The 24,257-nt window shown below is 48.1% G+C and overlaps 1 protein-coding gene across 1 annotated transcript in view; it reads left to right on the top strand.

The window, feature by feature from the left end:
- Nucleotides 1-24,257, top strand: part of COL6A6 (collagen type VI alpha 6 chain) — a 91,191-nt gene that overhangs the window by 5,429 nt on the left and 61,505 nt on the right. The window contains exons 4-6 of the mRNA XM_074988297.1: nucleotides 2,680-3,240; nucleotides 12,005-12,562; nucleotides 15,768-16,343. Of these exons, the coding sequence (XP_074844398.1) occupies nucleotides 2,680-3,240; nucleotides 12,005-12,562; nucleotides 15,768-16,343 (1,695 nt within the window). The remainder of the gene's footprint in view (nucleotides 1-2,679; nucleotides 3,241-12,004; nucleotides 12,563-15,767; nucleotides 16,344-24,257) is intronic.

The following is a 24,257-nucleotide window of genomic DNA, read 5'->3' as shown; positions in this document are numbered from 1 at the left end:
ATTAAGCACAGTTCTGCTGACCCTTATACAATAAAAGCAACCACACTGATAACTTTTCATGACTCCTGAATTTATTACTGCAATGATTTGCAACCCAAAACCCAGCCAAAGTTGATCACGTTTGGTAACACAGCTCCATCTGCTGGATATTAGGTTTACCATATAAAAAAGAGGACACTGCTGTATCTGTATCTACCAACTCACATTGTATTAATGCATTATAGTATGTATAGTAGATTAACACCACACGAGTTGGTAGATACTGATACTGTAAAGATACACTCCATCTCAGGGGTGTCCTCTTTTTTGAAAGGTCAAATATTGTGACCTTAAGTATCTAAGCAGAGTAGGGGTGTTTGTGTAAATATAGTTTGTTCCTGAAGTCTCTCTCACCTAATTGCTGGGGCAGAGTTCACTCAGACACTGCTTAGCTCTTTCCTCCAGCCAAAATTTTGTTATCTTAACAAATCATAATCTAAATTACACCAGCTGGATGAATCCTCCTAAAAAGGCCTGAGGAAACCCACTATCGCTGCCACAAGCCTGTCAGTTAAGTGTATCACTTCTTCACTAACCACTCCAGATGCATAGTAAGTTAGCCTGTTTATGGGTTTTATAACCCTGTTACACCTGTTTAGAGTGGGCATGGCAGGGATGGGGGATTTCCTTATGGGCTAGGGATAGTGAGGAGTCCCTAGAGGGTACTCCCCCTACTGGCACAGGTCCCTGCATCCCTGCTGTGTGCCTTAGTCTGCTCTCCACCCTTGATGCCGCCATATGGAGTTGAAGAAGTCCCTCGGGTTAATATGGCTCAAGGCTCTTGGACCCAACAATAATCCAAGTCACACATCAACCTTTTACACTATGGGTGATGCGTGAAGCCTGCAAAAAATTCCTGCCACTCATATGTACCCTGTGTGTTCAGGTCATGTCAAACACCATTACAGTATACTGCAACAAAAACCAGGAATGGGGAAGTCCACCCACCTTTGCACAGAAGCAATTGGTCTCTACAACTGGTGTATCCAACACCAGACCACCTTTAGGCAATGCAGACACCAATGCCATGAGACTAGGTGAGCAAGGCTCATATTGGATTCTCCTACACAGTCTTTCATAAGGACAACATGCATTTGAAGTTACACCCTATATTCATTTCAAATGTTCCCTCTGAATGCCAGTTGAATCAGGTCATAGACCCAAAATGTTATGCCACCCGAAAAGACAGGGAGCTCCATCATCTGGATGTTGATTGAGCCTGAACATTCTCCCTGAAGATGACAAAACTCTTCAGGAAATTTCCTCATCCAGTTGTCTCCTTTGTCAAATGTATGAAAGGGGAAGCAATCACCTCACAGAGATTTTCTAAATGGATTTCAAGTTATATCAAGCTGTGAGTTGATGGTGACCCCCTGTGCACACACACCACATGAGAGAGCTCACTCAACCTGAGTATAGATTACATCAGTGGCTCTGCTTCATGAATGCCCTTCTGAAGATCTGTAGAGTGGCAACACAGAGCTCTGTACACAGGTTTACTAGGCATTCTACCCTCGAATTAATCTCTTCAACCGATGCATCCTTTCTGATTGCAGGATCATGCAGCCAAACACACTGGTGTTCCTTGTTCTCGCCTCCTTGGCTACATCTACATTAGAGAATTTTGTTGATGGAACTGGTGTTTTGTTGACAAAACTCGTGGAGCGTCCGCATTATAAATACTTTCTGTCAACAGTAAATTGACAGAACGCGGCACTTTTGTGGACGGCATTCTGCCATTCTCCCATGAGGCAAAACATCAAAGCATGTGTGGACACTCCAGGGGCCCTTCTGCTGACAGACAGAGCTTCTGGGTCACCAGGCAACCCTCTCTGCTGTGCTTCCTTTTGGTTATCAGTCAACAGAGTGGGCTGGGCAGTCTGGCCAGTTTCTGTTGACAGAGTGGATTGCTTTTTTGATCCATTTTGCTGTCCAGCTGCAATCTGTCGACAGAAGTGTTGTTGGAAGATATCTTCTGACAGTAACTTCTGTTGACAGATTGCTCTAGTGTGGATATAGCCATTGCATACTGCTTGTGAGTCACCTTGAATGGAATAATCGTAGAGACCACCATGTGAAAAAGAAATTTTGGTTACTAACAGTAACTGGTGTTCTTCAAGATGTTTGGTTCTGATCTGTATTCTACTACCCACTCTCCTTCCACTCTGCTTTGGGTCCCTTCCTTGGGTTATTCCTGGTAGAGAAGAAACTGGAGAGGTGATCCATCCATCTGGTCTCTTTTGCCCTTGCCTTACATTGCAAGGAGGTGATGGGCACAGGTGTAGATCAAGAGACACTGCTGTTGAAAAATCTTCTTAGGCACATAGAATGTATGTGCACCTTGAGTGTCATACTGAAAGGGCTTCCACATCCTAAAGAACTCCAGTTATCATCAGGTAATTAACCACCATTTCTCAGTCATTATTACTTTATATGGAGGTTACAGCTATTTTGCGCCAAATGAAAACCTTACTTTATTTTCTGCTGCGTTGGCACTGTACCTGGGTTTGTGTCACTGTGTAAACACTGGCTGACTCTTGGCCCTAATTATATGTCTGCGTGCTTTGGTGATTATGCCTGTTTCTCTCTTTACAGTTAGTGCCCTCACTAATGCTGCATATAATTTCTTTTACCATGTAGGATGTATGGACACAGAGGAAGCGGACATTTATCTGCTCATTGATGGCTCAACAAGCATTCATCCTGTTGACTTTGGAGAGATCAAAACATTTTTAAAGGAAGTGATTAAGATGTTTAATATAGGACCAAAAAAAGTGCGCTTTGGAGCCATGCAGTACTCACACCACAGAAAACTGGAGTTTGAACTTGATGACTATGGCACAGTAAATGATTTGGAGACGGCCATTGACAACATTAGGCAGATATATGGGGATACCAATATTGGAGAAGCTCTGATTTCCATGCAGCCACTGTTTGAAAAGGCAAGGAAGCAGCGAGCTGGCAATGTGCCTTGTTACCTCATTGTTCTAACAGATGGGGAGTCCCATGACAGTGTGAAGGAGCCTGCTCAGAGTTTGAGGAGTGAGAATGTCACTGTTTATGCTGTTGGTGTAAAAGGTGCAAACAAAGCACAGCTACTGGAGATCTCTGGGTCAGAGAGCAGAACTCACTTTGTGCACGACTTTGATTCCTTGAAAAGCATAAAAAACAAAATTGTTCAGAAGATCTGTTCCGGGCAAGGTAAGGGAAAAATTGATTTTTGTCCTTTGATTTTAGAGCACGAACAGATCTCAGAGCCTTCTGTTCTATAACAAACAATTTCAGTGTCAAAGCATAAACCTATTTCTCCAGCCTGAGTAACAGAAATGTATAAATATACCTTAAGCACATTTTGAACCGAGGTGGATTTCTACAATCCAGTTATAAATGATGTGGTTTTCTTTCTTTTCATTATATCTATTACGAGTATGTTCAATATATATATTTTTTAAAAGCAAGAGCATTTTATTTGGTTTGAATCAGAGCATCAAAGCACTCTTTCTCCTTCCTTCTTTCTTTCCTCAGCTATATGACAAACAAGATGCTTTTCAACTGAGCAAGGTAGTCCTGCATGAAGCAGTATGTTTTCCAGCTGTTCATGATGTGTTGCCATTGTCCCACTCTAAATACCTGCTGCATGAACTGTTCAGATCTCCAAAGAGCACTAACGCTACCCTCACACTACCATCTGGTGGAATGATATTTAAGTTCTTGTCTTTGCAAGACTGTGATGCTCAATGGCTTTCAACCCCTCCCCAGTCCCCTGCTCCCCACAAACAGTAAAGAAAAGAAATGCAGATTAAATTCTTTAGCAGTGAGCTACGTAAAGTTGATGTTTGTGACTGACACGTACGTTAGTTGAGTGTGTAGCCGTCTCGTCCCACAGTGACTGCCCCTTCTAGGAGGCACGGGCCTCCTCACCTTGCTCCGTCAGCGTAGGGCCGACCTTGGGGTCTTGTCCCCTTTAACAAGGCTGTCACCCAGCAGCATATGTACCCAGGCCCGGGTTCAGAGCAAGGCCACAGACAAACAGTCAGCGAGCCCACCCCTGGTTCAGGGCGGGGCAGCAGGCAAGCAGTCAGTGAGCTACCAAATGGTGTGGCTTGGGAGAGGTGAGGGACTGCCTCTCCAGGGGTGGGATAGGGGGACACAGGCTCTCCCACTCCACTGTGTCCCTGCTCAGGGCCCTATTGACAGTTTGCACTGTGAGCTGGGTAGTGGGGATCCAGGCTGCAACACACTTTCATGGGCTCAGGTGGAGTGTCCCTGGGCCACTTCCTACCTCCACCTCCATCGGTGATTGTTCCTCCTTGGGATGCTCAGCAAGATCAGGCAGGCGGAACTCCTCCAGGTAAGTAGTAGGTGGCAGGTCCAGCCAATTGGGCATCTCCATGTCGTTGGTGTAGTCTACTGGGGGCAGGACCATGGGTGCCAGCAGGTCTGAGGCCTCAGCGTTGCAGTCATCAGGCCAGACTCCAGGCCTGTGCCTGTCTGGGCCCCTGGGATAGCTGCCCATGGGCAGCCTCTCTGGCTCCAGCGGGGCCTCAGGAGTGGGGTTTGCTGCAGGCCGAAGGTTCCCAGTAGATCAGGGAAGTCGGGGTACCTAGCTAATGGCAGGCTGGGTTGTGACCCTCTGGGTTGGTCAGGGCAGTTGTCTGGCAGCTCTTGCTGGCCTGGTGGTCTGATCTGGGTTCCCTGGCTCTGGCTCCCCGGAGCCCAGTCAGAGAGCTCTGCCCTGCTCAGAGGCCAGCCTTTTAATGAGCCTTGAGCCCCACCCCTGGAACTTCTGGACCCAGGTGCTGCTGTCTGGGGGGTGGGACTCAGGTGTTCGGGGGCCACCCAACAAGGTCTCTGAGAGGCCTCCTCCACCTCTGAGTCAGGGGGAGGCCACTACACCTCTCTACAAGTGTTAAAGTCATATGCTTATCTACAGCTGTAAAATCCTGAATTTTTTGTGCCCGTATTGATTTGTGAACCATTGTATCTTTTTCTACAAGGAAATGGAAATGGCTTAGACAACATATCAGAAGATGGAATTACAGAACTGGAAGGGACCTCGAGAGATGATCAAGTCTAGTCCCCTTCCCTCACAAGAGGACCAGGCTCCATCTAGACTATCCCAGACAGATGTCTATCTAACCTGCTCTTAAATATCTCCAGTGATGGAGATTCCACAACCTCCCTAGGCAATTTATTCCAATGTTTAGCCACCCTGACTGTTAGGAAGTGTTTCCTAAGCTACGTCTACATGTGAATGCTACATCGAAATAGCTTATTTCGATGTTGCGACATCAAAATAAGCTATTTCGATGAATAACATCTACACGTCTTCCAGGGTTGGTGCCGTCAACGTTCAACGTCAACGTTGGGCAGCACCACATCGAAGGAGGCGCTGCAGGGGAGCATCTACATTCCAAAGCGGCACACATCGAAATAAGGGTGCCAGGAACAGCTGCAGACAGGGTCACAGGGCGGACTAGCGCTTCCGGGACAACAGCTAGCCGCTCCCTTAAAGGGCCCCTCCCAGACACACTCAGCCTGCACAGCACGCGGTCTGCAGAGCCATAGGCACGCACACCTCGGCGAAGCAGTTATGGACCCCCAGCAGCAGCAGCAGCAGCAGCAGCAGCAGCAGCCAGAGGTCCACCCAGCCACCCCTGCAGGAGCAGTGCTCGCCCTGCTCAAAGCCATGCAGGAGGGAGCAGATCACCTTCTCACCACAGAGGAAGAGGAGCTGACCCCATGGGAGGAGGAAGCAGCCCCAGACCCTGCTGTCCTCTGCCCCCCCTCCTGCCACACACGCCGCCGGCTCTGGAGCTACCCCACAAGCACTGACTGGTGGGAGCAACTGGTGCTCGGCGAGTGGGACAATGACCACTGGCTTCAGAACTTTCGTATGAGCCGGCAGACATTTCTGGAGCTCTGCCAGTGGCTCGCCCCCGCACTCAGGCACCAGGACACCGCCATGTGGCGTGCCCTCACGGTGGAGAAACGGGTCGGCATCGCTGTCTGGAAGCTGGCCACCCCAGACAGCTACCGATCCGTGGGGCAGCAGTTTAGCATCGGCAAGGCCACCGTCGGGGCTGTCCTCATGGAGGTAAGAGGACCCACGGGGAGGGGAGGGCATCTCTGGTGGTGGAGGGCAGCCCTGGGGGGGGCATCTCTGAGGGGGAGAGGGCCACACACACCCTGCACACCCCTCACTGGTGCTCTCCCATGTCCTTCCCCTGCAGGTCGTCCGCGCCATCAATGCCCTGATCCTCCACAGGTTCGTGCGGCTTGGGGACCCGGATGCCGCCATCGCGGGGTTTGCCAGCCTGGGCTTCCCAAATTGCTTCGGGGCTCTGGATGGGACCCATATCCCCATCCGAGCTCCGGAGCACAGCGGAGGATGCTTCCTCAACAGGAAGGGATACCATTCGGTGGTCCTCCAGGCCCTGGTGGACAGCCGGGGCCGCTTCCTGGACATTTATGTGGGCTGGCCTGGCAGCACCCACGACGCCCGGGTATTCCGGAATTCGGGCCTGTGCCGCCGGCTGGAGGCGGGGACCTACATCCCCCAGCGGGAGATCCCTGTGGGGGACACCACGATGCCCCTCTGTGTCGTCGCAGACACGGCATACCCCCTCCAGCCCTGGCTCATGCACCCTTACACGGGCCAGCTCACAGCCAGCTAGGAGCGCTTCAACACGTGCCTGAATCATGTGCGCCAGGTAGTTGAGCACACTTTTGGCTGCCTCAAAGGGCGCTGGAGGTGTCTCCTCACCCGCCTTGATGCGGGCCCCACCAACATCCCCCAGATTGTGGGTGCGTGCAGCGCACTCCATAACCTGGTGGAGAGCAAGGGGAAGGCCTTCTTTCAGAGCTGGGCTGTGGAGGCTGGCAGGGCTGATGTGCAGCCACCCACTGCCCCCAGTCGCCAGGTGGACCCGGAGGGGACCCGGGGCCGGGAGGCCCTGCAGGCCCATTTTGACCAGGCCGCGGGGTGAACGCTGGCAGGCCCCCCACTGCACCCCCCCATTCTCCACCACACTCCCTGCCCCCATGCCCACACCACAGAGCACCCAAGAGCACCCCCCCACACTTTTCTTGCAAATAAAAATACACCTGTTGTTCTTGAAACCACAAACCATTGAATTATCTTATTATTATTTACAAATATACATATATATATATATATCTAAGAAAAAGAGTGGAACAAAAAAGGGGGGAACTATTTACATGGGGGGCAGCTATCATAGAAGAACAGGGGTCTAACTCAAAGTAAGTATATACAAAATAATACTGGGGGATATGTACAAAGGAAGTTGGGGGTCCACGTCCTGGGCCCTGCACCCCCTACTGTCCAGCGCCTGGGGTAGGCAGGCATGACCCTCGCCTCGGCCTCAGCCCTAGCCGAGGCTGGCTGGGGGCTGGGTGAACTGGGAGATATGGCCAGTGGGTATCAGCAGGCCCCTGGTCCCCCTCGGCGGAAGTCCCCGGGGTGGCGGATGGCAGTGGGACGGCAGGTGCAGCAGCGGGCAGGGCGGGCAGAGCAGCGGCCGGCACGGCATGGGGGGGCCAGGTAGTCCACTATGCGCTCAAATGTGCACATAAAGGCCCCCCATGCCTCCTGGCGCCAGGCCAGAGCCTGCTCCTGCAGTTCAAGGCGCCGCTCCTCCACCCGCAGGTGCCGCTCTGATACCTCCAGCTGCCACCGGAGGGTTGCAAGCAGCTGGGGGTCCATTGCCGTCCAGTGGTGGTGCTGGGTCCACCGTCGGCCCCGCCCTGGGGCTGAGTGGTGCTCCGCCGAGGGGCTGGCCTGCAGCAATGACCCCAGTGGGCTCTTCGGGACCACTGACACCTCGCCGGCGCTTTCCAGGCCCTCTGATGGTGCAGCTGCGGAACACGGGGGGGAAGAAGAGTGGAGACAGCCGTTAATGTGGGCCCCGAGCCGTGGCCCTTGTCCCCCCACCCCTCTGCTGCTGGTTCCCCATCCCCGTCCCCGGAAGATGCTGCTGCTGCTGCTGATGGGTGTCCCATCTCCCCCCGGGGGACCCTAGGTTCCGCTCCCCCCATCCCCAGGGATGGGGCATGGCGCTGTCCTGCTGGGGGGCCGGGGCTGATGCACTCTTCTGAGGGACATGCCACTGCTGTCCTTGGGGCCATGGTCAGCTGGGCATGTGGAGGGCCCTGGTCATGTCTCTTGTCCCCGCCCCCTCAACCCCGGGGGTGTGCACCAGGGGGGTACATACCTGATGGTCCACTCCCACAGTCGGGGGACACCCTCTTGGCGGATGCCCTGCTGGAGCTCCAGGATGGGATGGCGATCCGCAGCACCCCCGTCGCTGGAGGAGGATTCCTCCTCCTCCTCCGGCGTCCCAGGGGTGGGCTCCTGGGGGGGTCCCTGGGGTGTGGGGCTTGCCTCCGGGGTGGACTCCGCCTCCAGGACCTGCTGGGGCTTCTCGGCCGAGGTGTCAAAGTGGCCGGTGGGGAGGAGGTGTGCCGGGGGCCCAGGATTTCCCTGAGCTCCCTATAAAAGGGGCAAGTGGTGGGGGCGGCCCCAGATCGGCTGGCCGCATCCCGGGCCTGGGCGTAACCCTGCCACAGCTCCTTAACCTTACTCCTGACATGGTCAGGAGTGTGTGCAGGGTGACCCAGGGTGGCCAGGCCCTCGGCCAGCTGAGCAAACGCATCCACGTTCCACCTCTTGCTCCCCATTACCTGGAGCACCTCCTCCTCGCTCCAGAATCCCAGTAGGTCCCGGATCTCGGCCTCCGTCCAGGAGGGGCCCCACTGCCTTTTCCCAGGCTGGCTTCCAGGCTGGGAGCCCTGGCTCCCCTTGGGGGTTGCCCTGGGGGCGCTTGGGGGGCTAGCGGGCAGCCATCGCAGCGGGGGTGGTGGGTTGGGGCTGCTGAGGACATGCAGGCTGGCCGCATGGCAATGCTGCCGCTTGCACGCTTGCTCAGCTTCCTGCACAGGAAGGCAGGGGGCGGGGAGCTTTAAGGGGCCGCTGCACATGGCCACCATTGAGCTCAGGGGCTGGAGAGAGTACCTCTCAACCCTTCAGCTGATGGCCGCCATGGAGGATCCCGCTATTTCGACATTGCAGGACGCGGATCGGCTACATGTGCCCTACTTCGATGTTGAACGTCGAAGTAGGGCGCTATTCCCATCTCCTCATGAGGATAGCGACTTCGACGTCTCACCGCCTTCCGTCGATGTCAACTTCGAAATAGTGCCCGCCATGTGTAGACGTGGCGGGCGCTATTTCAAAGTTGGCACTGCTACTTCGAAGTAGCCGGCACATGTAGACGTGGCTCTAATGTCCAACCTAAACCTCCCCCACTTCAATATAAGCCCACTGTTCCTTGTCCTATCCTCAGCGGAAACACACAACTGCATTGGCTTGGAGTCAAAGCCAGCTCAACTGCTTTGAAGGCAACAGTGCCCACCACTATACCAACAATATGTCTCCTATGTGTGTAAATGCATGTGCCTAGCAAAGCTCTCCTTAGCAATCCTCCTAAAATTATACCATAGCTGCCAATTGACATGTTCACAACTAGCAGCCCTGTCTCACCTGTTCTCAGTTCATCTGGATCCTCAGGTGCTCATTTAGGCTGCAGGGCTCTGCAGTTGAGCATCACAGCAGTGTTCTGGAGAATCGTGTTACTGTTCTGCCTAATTACTCTCTGATGCCCAGCAGATTCTAATAAAGAGCAGCACATAGATGAAGAAGCAGTAACAGCAAGGGAGAGAGGGCCGAACACCAGCCTTATGCTTCCCTACATTGAGGGTGCAGCACGATCAGCTGCTGGGTCTCCGGCTCATCCTTCTCATTAAAAATGTTGAAATACAGTACTGTTTGCATGTATGTGTATTCACATATCTATCTATCTATGCACACCAATTAATAAAGCTTTTACATTCTACTTACTTTTTCACATGTATCGGCAGCTTATTTTTTCATATGAACCTAACCAAAATTTCTGTCCATTTGGATTACATTAGATGGTTGGGGGGATCCCTGATGAGAAGCTGGGCTAAATATAAAAGGTTTGCTGACCCCTGCCCTACATCACTACTTTCCAGACAGCACCCACCCATCCACCTACCTCATTATTCCCCCATTTACCCAGCACAGCTTGGAAATCTTAGCACACTCCCACCTGTCCAAGCCCAGAAGGTTGCCAATTTTTGAGTCCCACAAAAGCAAACACCCATGCACTGCTCCCTGCCCACTTCATTCCCTGAAGCCCTGCTCCCTGTTCGCTCCATCTCCCTTCCCTCTGTCACTCTTTTCCCCCTCCCCACCATCTCTCACTTTCACTGGCCGGGGACAGGGAATTGGGGTGTGGAAGGGGGTTGAGGGCTCTGCCTTGGTGAGCGGAATCTGAGGTGGGACCAGAGATAAAGGTTCAGGGTGTGGGCTCCAGGCTGGGACGGGGGGTGAAGGCTTTAGCTGTGGGGAGTGTGGACTTGTGGGGACTTGGACTTGGCAGAAATGAGGGGTTCAGGGTGTAGGTCAAAGCAGTGGACTGAGCCAGGAGATTGGGAAGTGGGAGGGGTGAGGGATCTAGCTGGGGGTGCAGGTCCTGGGATGGGTCACTTACGAGGGGTAAGGGATATAGGAGGGGTGTAGGACTGAGATGGGGGCTTGAGGTGGAGTGTGGGGAGCTGGATCTGTGAGAGTGGTTGGGTGTGGGAGGAGACTCTGGGATGGGGCTGTGAAATGGGCTGCAGGAGGAGCCTATGGGCTGGGGCAGGGCATTGGGGCGCAGGGTCCCAGCAGTGCAACTTCCAGGTCCCCACAGCACCTAGTTACATGGGTGTCCAGGGACACTCCGCACAGTGACCTTGTGCCTGGAGGTACCATCCCAGAGGTCCCATTAGTCGGAGTTCCCAGACAATGGGAGCTGTGGAGCTGGTGCTGAGTTGGGGGCAGCACACAGAGCCTCCCTGATTGCCTATGTGCATAAGGGCTGCAGGCACCCGACAGCCACTTCCAGCAGAGGCCAGAGCAGGTAGGGAGCCCATCTTAGCTCTGGGTCCCACTGGACCACTGACAGGACTGGACCACTGACAGAACTTTCAGCAACATGGCTGACAGTGCTTACCAGAGCCACCAGGGTCCCTTTTTGACCAGGCATTGCACTCAAAAAACCGGATGCCTGGCAACCCTACCAACCCATCCTGACCCGGTTATCTATATATTTACCTTAACGTATCACCTGAGTTAGTCTAACACAGGGGTCTTCACCCTGCAGGTCCAGAGCCACATACGGCTCTTTAAGGACTTCTTTGTGGCTGTGGCTCCCAATGCTATAACTGCAAAGTAAAAAAAAGCAAAACAAAACAACCTTCTGGTTATTTTCAATAAATGGTGAACATCTAAAAGCCCAAAAATGAACAACTCATATCTAAGTAGCAAATGATATATGATCTCATAACCTTGGATAAATCCCCCTTTAATTTGTGCAGTGTATTGTGGGATATGATACTACATTTCTGTTTTGATCGTGTTGCTAATAAAGTCTTGATTTCGAAAAGAAAAAGGAAACTTCTGGCATTCCTGCTGTGAAGGACAACACATTTTAAGAAAGAAAACTGAAATTAAATGTGAAATAAAACTGGCATAATTAAAGTGGGGTTGGAATGACTTTAAAAAAAGAGGAAAATTGAAAATGAAATCAGAGAATTTCCAAATGAATGGACCAAATCCTTCACATTTATACTGAGTTTGTCTGGGATCCCTTTATGCCACACTGGCAATGAGAAATTCACGCAATCATTGTGTGCCCTGTTCTTAAAATATGGGTTACAAGTAGTACGGTTTGACATTTATGTATTAAGGATCAACTCATATTCACATGCACTGTGGTTCTTGAATGATTGAGTTTTCTACTCAATTTGAAAAAAATATCTTTTCTTGCTATTTTGGTTGCCAACCTCTGGTTTAATAGAAATATGTTTTCTTCCGTAGCCTGCAAACAAATGATAGCTGACATCATGTTTCTAGTGGACAGTTCTGGAAGCATAGGAGAAGAAAACTTTTTGAAAATGAAAAAATTTATGATCGAAGTGGTGAACAAATCTGATATTGGCGTAGACCAAGTGCAGGTTGGGGTCGTCCAGTTCAGTGGGAAAAACAAGGAAGAGTTCCAGCTTAACCGATATACTTCAAAGAGTGACATTTTCAGTGCTATTGAAAAAATGCCTCTCTTAGCGGACATTACCCTAACAGGAAGCGCATTGAAATTTGTGTCTGATTATTTCACGCCTCCCAAGGGTGCACGTCCTGGTGTCAGAAAGTTCCTTATCCTGATTACAGATGGGGAAGCAATGGATGAAGTAAAAGATCCAGCAATAGACTTACGAAAACAAGGTGTTATTATCTACTCTGTTGGGGTATTTAATGCAAATAAAAGTCAGCTGGAAGAAATTAGTGGGAACCGTGAGCTGGTTTTTTATGTTGAGAAGTTTGATATTCTGAAGACTTTAGAAGATGAGATCGTTTTTGGAATATGCAGTCCCCAGGAGGGTAAGTACTGCTGTTTTCAATTACTCATATCAATTCATGTCTGTAGGAATTTTGTTGTCTCTGGGTAGTGAAGTACTGTAATGAAGTAAACAAACTGGAGTGTTTTCTTCTTACAACATCATCTTTCCTTCGAGACAAGATGTGTGGAAGAAGATGATGTTAGAATTTGGCTCACAGTACCAGGAGACCTCTCCCATTAGTTTTCAAAGATGCTATATTCCCTCAAGCAAATAATATATTTTTCATAATATTTAAAAATATAATATGTATACTATTGTGTGTATGAAAAGACTAAGAATCTGATTCTCACTTATAATAAGGCTATGTTGAGGTATTCTGGAAATGTCAAACATCTGGGGGACTGATTCTTATTTATATTAATGGCCTCCTTCTGCCCTTACTTACAAGGGTGCAACTTCTATTGACATCATAGACGTTGTACACGTCAGTGAAAGCAGAAGTGGGCCCTCTATGTTCTATTTAATAGATAAATTTAGTAGTGCTTATTTACACAAGAACACGGAATGGCCTAGCAGTTAGACAAGTACACACACTCCTACCTGTGACATCAGCAATACAGCACTGACAACTAATTTTGTTGGAACTGTGTTTACAAGTTTCAGTTTCAGTTCTCAGTGTGGTTCAAAGCCAATGTAATCATGGCTTTTAAGAAAATGTGTTGATAGAAGCTTATAACTAGGTGCAGAAGAGGCATGAAACTGTGTATAAAGAGATAAAAATGGTAGTGAAGACCACGCGCGACTCATTTAGTGGGGAAACCAGGCCAGGATTGAGTGGAAATTAATTCCCACAGGAACTAAGTGTAACAGGTTCCCCCCGGGGTGCCAACCAGAGCTGGGGTACCACTGAGCCCCCTGAACTATCAGCCTTGGCTCCCTTTACAATGTACTGCTATGATCAGCCTGCCAAGCCCTCTCTTAGGCTCTAGCCTGCACTTTTACCAGCATGGATACAGGTTGGAACACACCTGCATGCAGTTATAGCTAGACACTACAGGGAGGGTTTCAGCTATGGAACATCCCAGTTATTCAGGGATACACCTCCCCTCTCTAGCGTGTAAACCCAAAATTATAACAACTTGCACTGCATACAGAGTTAGCTCATGAAATTCCTGACTTCCTCTTCTGCTCCCTCCATGTGGAGAAGAAATATACAATAGCTTTTTGCCATGAGTTATGATTCATACATATATTGGTCTTAGATAATTCATATGTACATTGGTTTTAGAGAAAACAAACCCAAGTTTCTTAACTACAAAAGTGCCTATGAGGGATAGTCAAGGCAGGTTACCTAGCAAATAAAACATGTAAGCTAAACTTTAATATTCTAAATAGGTTGGTTACGAATAGCAAATTCTCACCCTAGGTGATGATACAAGCAAGCTGCAGGTCCTTAAGGAGCAAGCTGCATAGGGCAGGAACCTTTTGTTTCAAAGCTTGGTTCCCATGCCATTCAGTGCGAAAACACTGACAACCCCAGATACAGGCCAGCACCAGGTGACTTGATCACATGTCCCTCTGGCGGTCACAGCAGTCGTGAGCCAGCAGCTGTCTACAGAGTCCTCAGGAAGGTTTCCCAGTGAGAGAGAGAGGCTTCTTTTAAGGACTACTGTTTTCTCCCTAATGGACCGTTACCCTGAATTAGCCCTTCCCAGGCAGCCATATAAACTGAGCATCTTTTGCCTAATGGACTTTCTTCAAGTGTAAAGTCATTTGTAATGTAGCTATGTAGTCATTAGTCCTAATTTCAGATACAAAAATAATACTTACACACTAATGGGATAATCATATTCAGTGAAGCGTAAGCTGTCCAATCGCACCTCGCACATAAAATACATTATGAGTATGTCATAATCATATCACTATGAAGAATATGGAGTGCAGTGTCATGCTAAGGAGCATCATAAATCTCATCACTTTCCACTCCACATGAAAGGTGCTTTTCTTTGCTCTTGCCTGTGCTAACATAAATGTACAGGGTGGGCATGGGACTGACATCCAAAGAACCATTCACTGAACATACTTTTGCCCCTGGGGAGAGGATAAGAGAAAAAACACATGGAGGAAGTTAGTCAGGGTATGTCTGATGGGGCCAATCTTCTGGGGGTTTGATTTAGCGTGCCTAGAAAGGCTGCACTACATCAAGCCATCTGAGCTCAACAGTTGATCCTGGTGCTCCTCATTCTCATGAGGAGTAAGGGAGGTCCCCTGTGTGAAAATGATCTCCCTCCTAAATGAGTAGCATGTGGTACTCACTACCGTACCTTAGATATGTCGATTCCAGCTATGCAATTGTCGTAGCTGGACCTGTAAATCCAAGCTGGACTTTGAGGTCTAGTGTAGACCTGCTCTCACACTGCTTAATAAAGGATGGGAAGGCATGTTTGCACTCACATACGCAGCTGAAGAAAACACATCTTTGCTGTTGCAGAGTGAGAACAGATCCAAATTTGCCATAATATACTTCCAAAACATGGAATAACAATATACTTTTTAGGAGACAACGATAGCCTGCTGGCTAAATTGTTAATCAGGCATTGACTTCCCTTCTTCTCATAATGCTGTTTTTTAGTCTAGGAGTAGTTTTAATGGGTTTCACAAAAGTCCCAGACAGCCCTTTTTTGTCCCTGCAACATAGGACCTTGGGTGCTGTGCAGGGATGGCAGGGCCTCAGGCTCCAAACTGAGCATCTTTCTTACACTGAGAAAAAAGTTGCAATAAATCCAAAGCAAAAAAATACATTCTGGTATCAATGATGCCTGCTGAATTTCCATACCGGTGGAATCTCAGCTGGCCACAGGCTGCTGTGGCTCACTGAGGTGCAGGAGGGCCACTCATTCAGCCCACCCAATATTTGTGGTCACCAATCACTGATCTAGCATGATCCCATTCTGTTGTGTTACTGCTCATTTCTATCCCCCCTCCTTTCTGGATTTTAGATGTAATTGAATCTACCAGCTATTTTAAAATTAGAATTTAGAATCCCTCAGTTGTGGACTGATGGATTTTTCCAAAACATGCCTAACATAGCATGTTCAGTTGTGTTACTGCCACCAAAAAGTGATCGAAATTCACAAGCTTTGCTTGAAAATGTGTGGCCGTTAGAAAAATTCAGTAAGAGTCAGTTTATACTTGCCTGCTTGTTTTGTTTTGTTTTTGTTTCCTGTCATTTTTTTCTTTTTTAGATTGCAAAAGGATAGAAAGATTAGATGTTGTGTTTGTGATAGATGAATCTGGAAGCATCAGTTTCACACAGTACCAGAGCATGAAAGACTTCATGATTGCCTTGGTAAACAAATCTGATGTTGCGCCAGACAGAGTCCAGTTTGGAGCTGTAAAATATTCAGATAATCCCAAAAAGGTTTTCTATCTTAATGAGTACAGTACAAAATCAGAGATTGTTGCTGCTATCAAGAAAGATCAGTCTACAGGAGGTTCAACATATACAGCCAAGGCAGTTGGCTTTGCAGAAACTCTATTTGCTGAGGAGCGTGGCAGCCGCAAAAGCAAAGGAGTTCCACAGATTCTTATAGTGATAACAGATGGTGACTCACATGATGCAGCACAGCTCAATGACACAGCCCAGAGCTTAAGAGACAATGGAATTATTATCTATGCTGTCGGAGTAAAAGGAGCCAAGCCTGGTGAGCTTTTGGGTATGGCTGGATCAAAAGACAAATATTTCTACGTGGATACATTCGAAGGACTCAAAAATACATCATTGGCCTTGTCAGATAAAATATGTGACCACTCAAAACCAGGTAAGTGTTGGTTTTACGATTCTGGGCAATTTCAATTTTCTGCGTTTTATTTAAAAATGGGCAAAGATGGTGAGGCACATCACTATCGTTGCAAAGCAATATGTATGATTTCACCTGTATATAGCTAACTTTCTGTGGTATTCTATTCTCTTTAGCAACCCAAGCTATGGGCAAAAAAGGAAGTTTCTCAGGGTTTATCCTTTCTTGATCCTACAACAGAGGCTTTGCATGGCTTAAATGGGTGATATTATTGTTAGGCTGTGTAGGCTCAACACTTTCATAAAGGTAAAATTAGGGCACGAACCTTCCACTTTAAAAGGTCTGAATTCAAAATCCCTAGTGTGGTTTGATTAGATGTCATAGGGATGAATGATTATCTACATTGCAAAAGCCTCCCATGATCTGGCCTGGTTGATGAGCTCTGTTGATGAAATAAACAACAGGCAGATGGGGGCTGGTGCTAGTAGCAATTGAAATGTCACGGCACTTAGGAGGAAACATATACCATGCAAACTGCATAGTGGTATCCTCTAGTTTAGAAGTTCTCAGACTGTGGGTTGGGACCCCAGCATGGATTGTGTCCCCATTTTAATCAAGTCATTAAGGATGGTGTTTACTATGGACTGGGGCCATTCCTAGGGAGGGTTTGGGAGCCAAGGCAACTCATCAGTGTCCCACATGCAGGACATGGGGTAAACCCTCAACTACAGATGTCTCTTCCACTCCACCCCTTCCCCCAAGCCCCACCCCTGTTCCACCTCTGCTCCACCCCCTCCCCCAAGTGATGCAAGCTGGAGGGATTACTTGGGCGGGGGGGTCTGGCACAGGGTGGTAGCAGGAGTTGGGCCCACTCCCACACTCACAATGGTGGCAGGAGGAAGAATGACCTGGCAGCCCACAGTGCTCCACCCTTCTGCCCTCTCCCAGCCCACTGTACTCTGCTTCACCACTGCCAGCCTGCCGAGAAAGGCTCTGCCCCCTCTCTATTGCCTAAGCTTGTGACTACAGTAAACCCTTGATTTAATGGACTCTGATTTAACAGATTTTGGAAATAACTGATGTTGTCCACCAGCTCCTCTCCCCCAATAAATTCTGGTGACTCACCAAATCTGCTAGAGCCACCTCCGGGGCTGGAGAAGCCACTGGCACAGCTAGGGCTGCTGGGGCTGGAGGAGAACGCTGCCATGGCTTTGGCCTCTGGCGTCTCTGTGGCCGCCACCACTGCTGGAGACGTAGGAATGGCTGGGGCCACCGGGGCCGGAGGAGCCACTGCTGCAGCTGAAGCTTCCTCAGGGGCTGGGGAAGCTGCCAGGGTGGGGCGCGTGTTGGGCAGGCGGCAGGCGCTGACATGGTGCAGATTCGGATTTACCAGACTTTCAGTATTCACGGACACCCCTTTCCTCCATTAGTCTGTTAAATCAAGGGTTTACTGTGTTGCGTAGTTTTCCAGCACAATGTTGATGAGCCTGCGGTGCATAGCTATACACCTCCTCCACATCCCCACCAGGGTAGACAAGGCTTTAGTGAGTTACAACAATGGGAGTTGTTAATGTGGCTATGAGGGGAAAGTCCACTAACTGGTTAGGCTCCTGAACCCTAGTAGTTGACATTCATTCTGTTGTCTGAGGACAGCTGCAGGACACCAGCCAGTGCTGCAAGGAATGGCAAAAGATGGTTCCCAGTTCCCTGGCTGAGAGGTCTGTCCATGCTGGCATCCAGCTGTTTCACAGACAGCTTTCCCTACTGTGACGATTAGGCTGCATTGCTTCATATGCCCAGTTTCATGTATGCCTGTACCCCTGTCCGTTCACGAATATTCAGAGGGTTTCTGGGACCTCCTCCAAGTCCCCTTGTATTCAGCAGTGTCCTTTGCCTGAATCTCTACTCCTCCTCACAGGTTCAGGCTCCACAATGTTACTCCATTCTCACAAACCTCACCCCTAGAGCTCAGCTCCCACCCACAAGAAACAGAAATCCCCACCCCCTGCCAGATCGAACAAGGAGGTGGATGGAAACATGGGCTCACAAACACATCTTTCTGACCACTTAGAAAAACAGCCGGAGGAGCTTTGGAGTGTTTTTAAAACTCCAGGTCCCGAATTTTTTCTTGTTCTTCAAGTAGCAGAGCAGGGAGCAGGTAGGAAGTGCCTTTACTCACACCCTCCACTTCCCTCGTTAGAGTCCTCATGATATCAGAATTTAAGCTTCTAAAATACAAGTTCTGATCTATCTTTACACTTGCTGATTGCTGAAATGATTTGCTGTGTGTCCTGATCTCCCTCCATCTTTCTTCAACTACCACATTCATCCTGCTGCAGGATGTCAGCTAGACTCCAGCCCTCTTTCCTTCTTCTTCCTTCCTGCCTGCCCCTCCTTTCTTCTTCTCCATACTCCCACATACTCATTCTCTCCCCAAAGTGATCTAAAAAAATCGGATTGTGATGTAATAAACATGTACATAAAATGAATCAACAGGATGTGTGCAGAACCACCAAAGTAATCACGTTACTGGCGAGCCTTGTCCCTGCTCTCACCTTCCCCACTTCCTTTGTCTTCACATTTTGTCTTCTGTCTACTGCAGTGGTTCCCAAACTGTGAGGGCACACCCCCTAAGGGGATGAAGATTGTCTCGGGGAGGGGACATGAGGCCATGAGAAAAAAAATCAATTTTAATGTCAAATTCAGCTGAAATACACAACTCTTTTTTTAGCTGCATTTGATCATCTGTTCCATAAGCATTCATGAGAATTGTTAATACATTCCAAATATTACAAAAATGATTTCAGCATCCCTGTGTGTTGTTAAAAGAAGAAAGGGAATCATTTTTAACAGAAGGGTGGCCAAAACATGCAAAGCTAACTTCTTTGTACCATAGATATTTCCACAAACACCATCGTTCCCTGCCTTCCAGTTGCTTCCCTGAAAAGTTATTCGCATCGTCTTCAAGCCAAGTGTTCTGCTCAGTTTGCTGATATTCATTGTCAGGATAGTATCTGTGTTATTTGCTATTTCTCACAACACATGGTAAATTCTATTCTTTTACAGTTTTAAACAATGATTATAGGCCTATAGTAGTTCGCCATGTCTGTCTTCATGTGTGTAAGTAATGCTTTTAAAGAATTTATACTGTTTTAATTAAAGATGCATATTCATTAAATTCTGCACCTACATTTATGTCCCCAAAAACAACTGTTAATTCTTTTCTATATATATTGGTCTTGGGAACTACAGCATTTTTAAAGTAGTGTTAACAGTATTTTATTCAATTTCTGTGAGTTGAGAGGCTGAAATTTTTCTGATAAATTGCAGGCCCAAAGAATTTTTTGCACTTTTGTAGAAATGTCTGTGACAAAGAAAAGGCAGTATGATGTACAGTATATCAAGTCTGGTTTCATCATCTTTGAAAAAAATGGGATTGATCTCCCACAGTGCATCATACGCCATTCAGTTGTCAACAATGATGCCATGTGGCCTACATGTTTGTACCAACATTTAAAGACAAACCACAAGGCACCAAAAGACAAGCCAAAAGAGGTTTTTGCTGCCAGCCTTCAATGCTTGAAATGCATGAAGCTGGACACTTCATCTTTCGCCTTTTACTAAAGAAGCTGGACACTGCTGGAGCTTTTTATCGGGAGATGGCCAAACTGGGAGACGCCTCTTACAAGCTTTCACCACTCATAGCCAAGCAAAGAAATTTCACACATTTGGGCTAAGTCTACACTTAGAAAAAACTTCAGAATGGCAAGCTAGTGGCCAAATTGAAAAATACTAATGAAGTACTGACATGAATATTCAGCACCTCATTAGCATGCCACCAGCCGCAGTGCTTCGAAAATGCTGCATTTCACTCACGCACAGCTTGCCTACATGGGGTACTTTTTGAAAGGACCCTGAAAACATTGAAATCCCCTTATTCCTATCAGCTGATAGGAATAAGGGGATATTTAAGTTGGTGGGGTCCTTTTGAAAAGGACCCCCGTGTAGGTGAGCTGTGCGCAAGCAAAACGCAGCATTTTCAAAGTGCCGCAGCTGGTGGCATGCTAATGAGGCGCTGAATATTCATTTCAGCGCCTCATTAGTATTCTTTGATTTGGCAATTAGCATGGCCATTTCGAAGTTTTTAGTAAGTGTAGACACAGCCTTGGAGAGACACTTGTGATATCACGCTTGTTGAGTGCTGTGAATGTTGTGCTTCATGCTGATAGCCAGGAAAAGTTATCAGACATTTTGTTCTTTGATAATGCAGTGAAGTGTTGCTCTGATGAATTGCAAAGGACATAAAAGACAAGTTTTGGAAAATATAAAAGCATTAGGCTTTTTGCAATTCAGTGCAGCAATGCCACTCAGAGCTGTCAGCTGCCTGTCTATTGTTGATTTGTTGATGCTGCAGCTGTGAAAGAAGAAATGCTTTTCTCAAAAGAACCGGAGACCACATCAAAGGCTTCCAATGTTTTGGCAAAAATTTCTGATTTTTTGCAAGAAAATGGTCTTTCATGAAAAAAGCCAGTTGGCCTTTGCACTGATGGTGCCCCAGCAATGCTTGTATCTCACTCTGGATTCATGACATTGATCAAAGAAAAGAATCCAGCCATAACTGGAACACACCATGTCATCCACAGACGAGCCTTGGCTGGTAAGACCCTTCCAGGTGACCTGTGTACTTCAGTGAATTTGGCAATCAAAGTTCTCCATTTTGTGAAGAGGAGTGCTTTAAACACACGGCTTTTTGAAGCTCTTTGCACAGATATGGGAGCTGATTACAAAAATTTCTTGTTTCACATGAAAGCCCATTGAGCCTTGAAAGGAAATATGCTGAGCCAGCTCTACAAACTCAAACATGGAACAGAAGGTTTTCCTCCAAAGTTAGAAAAAACTTGTATGGTTTGTATGGTGGTTTTGCAGACTAAATATTCCAGCTTTCACTGGCATACTTTGTGGCCATTGTTGAGGCTGTGCACAACCTGAATTTCAGGTTGCACGGAAGAAGTGCAAACATCATTTGCAATCAGAGCTTTCATGGAGAAAATCCAGTTTTGGAAGTACTGACTTCAGGTTGGAAACTTTTTGTTGTTTCCTCATCTTAACAAACTTCTAGCAGAAAAGGAAATTCTTGAACAGCATTACCTGGATCAAAAGAACAAAATTATGTCTCATGTGGATTCCCTTGCTGAGGAGTTCATATGCTATTTTCCAGATGCCATCTTCTGTTATCCTGTTTGGAAATAGGTGTAAAATGCATTCAGCGTTGATGCGGATTCATTTCTGAACCCTTTGCAAGAACAAGCCATCTAATTGAAGTGTGAGTCAAGTGTAGTGGGTAATTTTGAAACCATGAGTCTGGAAGAGTTTTGGTAAAATACTTCCCCATTCACCACAAAGTTGGAGAAGTGCAGTATTTGATCATTCCCTTATCTTCTGTTTATCTTCACAGACTGGTTTTTCAACTGTCCCTGTATTAAAAACCAAACAGCACAGTTGGCTGGAACTAGAAGGTGACTTGAGTTGCGCTCTTTCATCCTTAAAATGTAGAATTTTTGAGTTTGTGAGGAAGAAACGGTATGGCTGCATCTACGCTATAGCTCCCTTTCAAAGGATGGCTTTTGAAGCTTGACATCAAAAGATGGCCTTTTGAAACAGAGCATCCACATAGGCAAATGAGTACTGAAGGTCCAACCCATCCTTTCGAACGTCCCCAACCGCACTTTCAAAAGCGAGCTTCCATATGTCTCGAGGTACGCTTTCAAAAGTACAGGGGCAGGAAGTGCTGCGAGCAGGGTCACATGTCAGATGAGTGCTTTCGGGGCTGCCGCTTGCTGTCCCTTTAAAGGACCCCCCACCCCAAGCCTTGACTTGCACACGCTGAGGGCCAGCTACCTGTCCCCAGGCATGCAGACCAATGGAGAGCAAAGGAGGCATCCCGGGCCCCCATGGACCCCATGTAGCTCCCCCCTACTGAGGCTGTGGCCAGCGCACTGGCCATGGTCATGGCCACCATGCACCCATGGCTCTGGGTGGCCACCCTACTAGCCAACGTCCTGGAGGCCATCCTCAAGGCGCGATGTACCCATCTGGTCCCTAAGCTCACCTGCTGCTTGTGGGGTTTCCCCTCAAGCAGCGACTGGTGGGACAGGTTGGTGCTGGAGGACTGGGGTGACAACTGGTGGCTACAGAACTTCAGGATGACCGGGGGACATTCCTGGAGCTCTACCAGTGGCTCATTCCAGCCCTCCAGCACCGTGACACCCACATGAGGCTGGTGCTCCCTGCTCCAGAGCTGTCCCCAGCTGCCCAGCTGCATCCTGGGCCTTGCAATACCCCAGCCCAGTTCTTTCACTTTTGATCAGACCTGGTCCAGGGTGTGGGTGGGGTGGCCCTAGCCACTCAGGCCCTTTGACAGGTGTTCAAACACCATAGAGGTGCCGGACCCCGGTGTGGTGGAAGACCTCCTCATCCTCCCATAGAGAGAGGAGGTCCTGGAGCTTGGCCTCTGTCCAGGAGGGGGCCTGGTGCCTCAGGGCCTGGCTCACCTCCTGGGGGCGGGCTCCCCACTGTCCTGGGGGGGGGCCTTGGGGTGGGCAGGGTTCAGGGTGGCTGGCTATGGGGCCATGGAAGGTGAGGGGCTGGCTGAGGTGTCACAGGAGCTGGTAAGTTAGAGAGAAGCGTGGGCTCCCTGCTGCTTACACACTCTCAGCTTCCCGCCTGAGGTTAGTGGGAGATTTGCCTTTAAACACAGCCAGACGCTGAAGCCACAGAGCTCTGCTTATGCTGAGAGCAGCGCCACCACCTGCCAGCTGATTGCCACCATGGAGGGCTCCCTCTTTCAAAATAGCCGTCTGCGGAGCATCTACACTTGCTCTCTTTCAAATTAATCTTTTGAAGTGGGCCACTCTTCTTACCGTGGGAACGGAGGACCAACTTAGACAGAACTCCACCGTTCTTTCAATGTCACTTTCAAAAGATCACAGGGTGGGTGTAGATGCTCTGCGGGTTATTTTGAAAGGCGGCTGTCTTCCGACCTTGATTCCGAATGTACTTGCTAGTGTAGATGAGGCCTGTCATCCATCTCATTAAATTAATTTGATTGACATTGCTTTTATTTGCTTAAATTTCTGTTTTTCAGATTTCTGTTTTATCTTCTGAAGTAAATGACTGGAGGAAAAATAGTCATTTAGTTAACCATTAACTATAGGTATATAACGATCTCATTCTGCAGGTTTGTCAAGTTTTAGTTAGTTTTGAAGTGGTTTGAATTTGAAGTGTGTTTGTGATATACTACATTATAAGTGCTGATTAACATATATACACTGACATTTTTTGTTCATTTGGAAATTTTTAATAAAATAAAATATTTAATGTTTTATGCTTATATTTCAATCTTCCCCATATGCACCAGATACATGGGTAAAATAATTACAAGTTAGTTGATGATGAACAATAATATAAATACAAGGCAAAGGGTTAAATGTATTTCAATCAAAAATGTGGGAGCACATGAGGGTTTAATGAAAACCAAAGAGCAGGCATCATGTCAAAAAGTTTGGGAACCACTGCTCTATTGAGATTGAAAACTCTTTGAGGGCAGGCATCCTCTCTTTCATTTGTCTTTGAAGAGCCCAGCACACTATGGCTATGTCTACACTAGCTAAAAACTTCGAAATGGCCACGCAAATGGCCATTTTGAAGTTTACTAATGAAGCGCTGAAATACATATTCAGCGCTTCATTAGCATGCGGGTGGCCGCAGCACTTCGAAATTGACGCGGCTCGTCGCCCCACAGCTTGTCCAGACAGGGCTCCTTTTCAAAAGGACCCTGGCTACTTTGAAGTCCCCTTATTCCCATCTGCTCGTAGGAATAAGGGGACTTCGAAGTAGGCGGGGTCCTTCCGAAAAGGAGCCCCGTCTGGATGAGCC

The sequence above is a fragment of the Carettochelys insculpta genome, chromosome 2 (assembly GCF_033958435.1).
Source record: "Carettochelys insculpta isolate YL-2023 chromosome 2, ASM3395843v1, whole genome shotgun sequence".
Lineage (NCBI taxonomy): Eukaryota > Metazoa > Chordata > Testudines > Carettochelyidae > Carettochelys > Carettochelys insculpta.
This window is presented reverse-complemented; position numbering and strand designations above follow the sequence as displayed.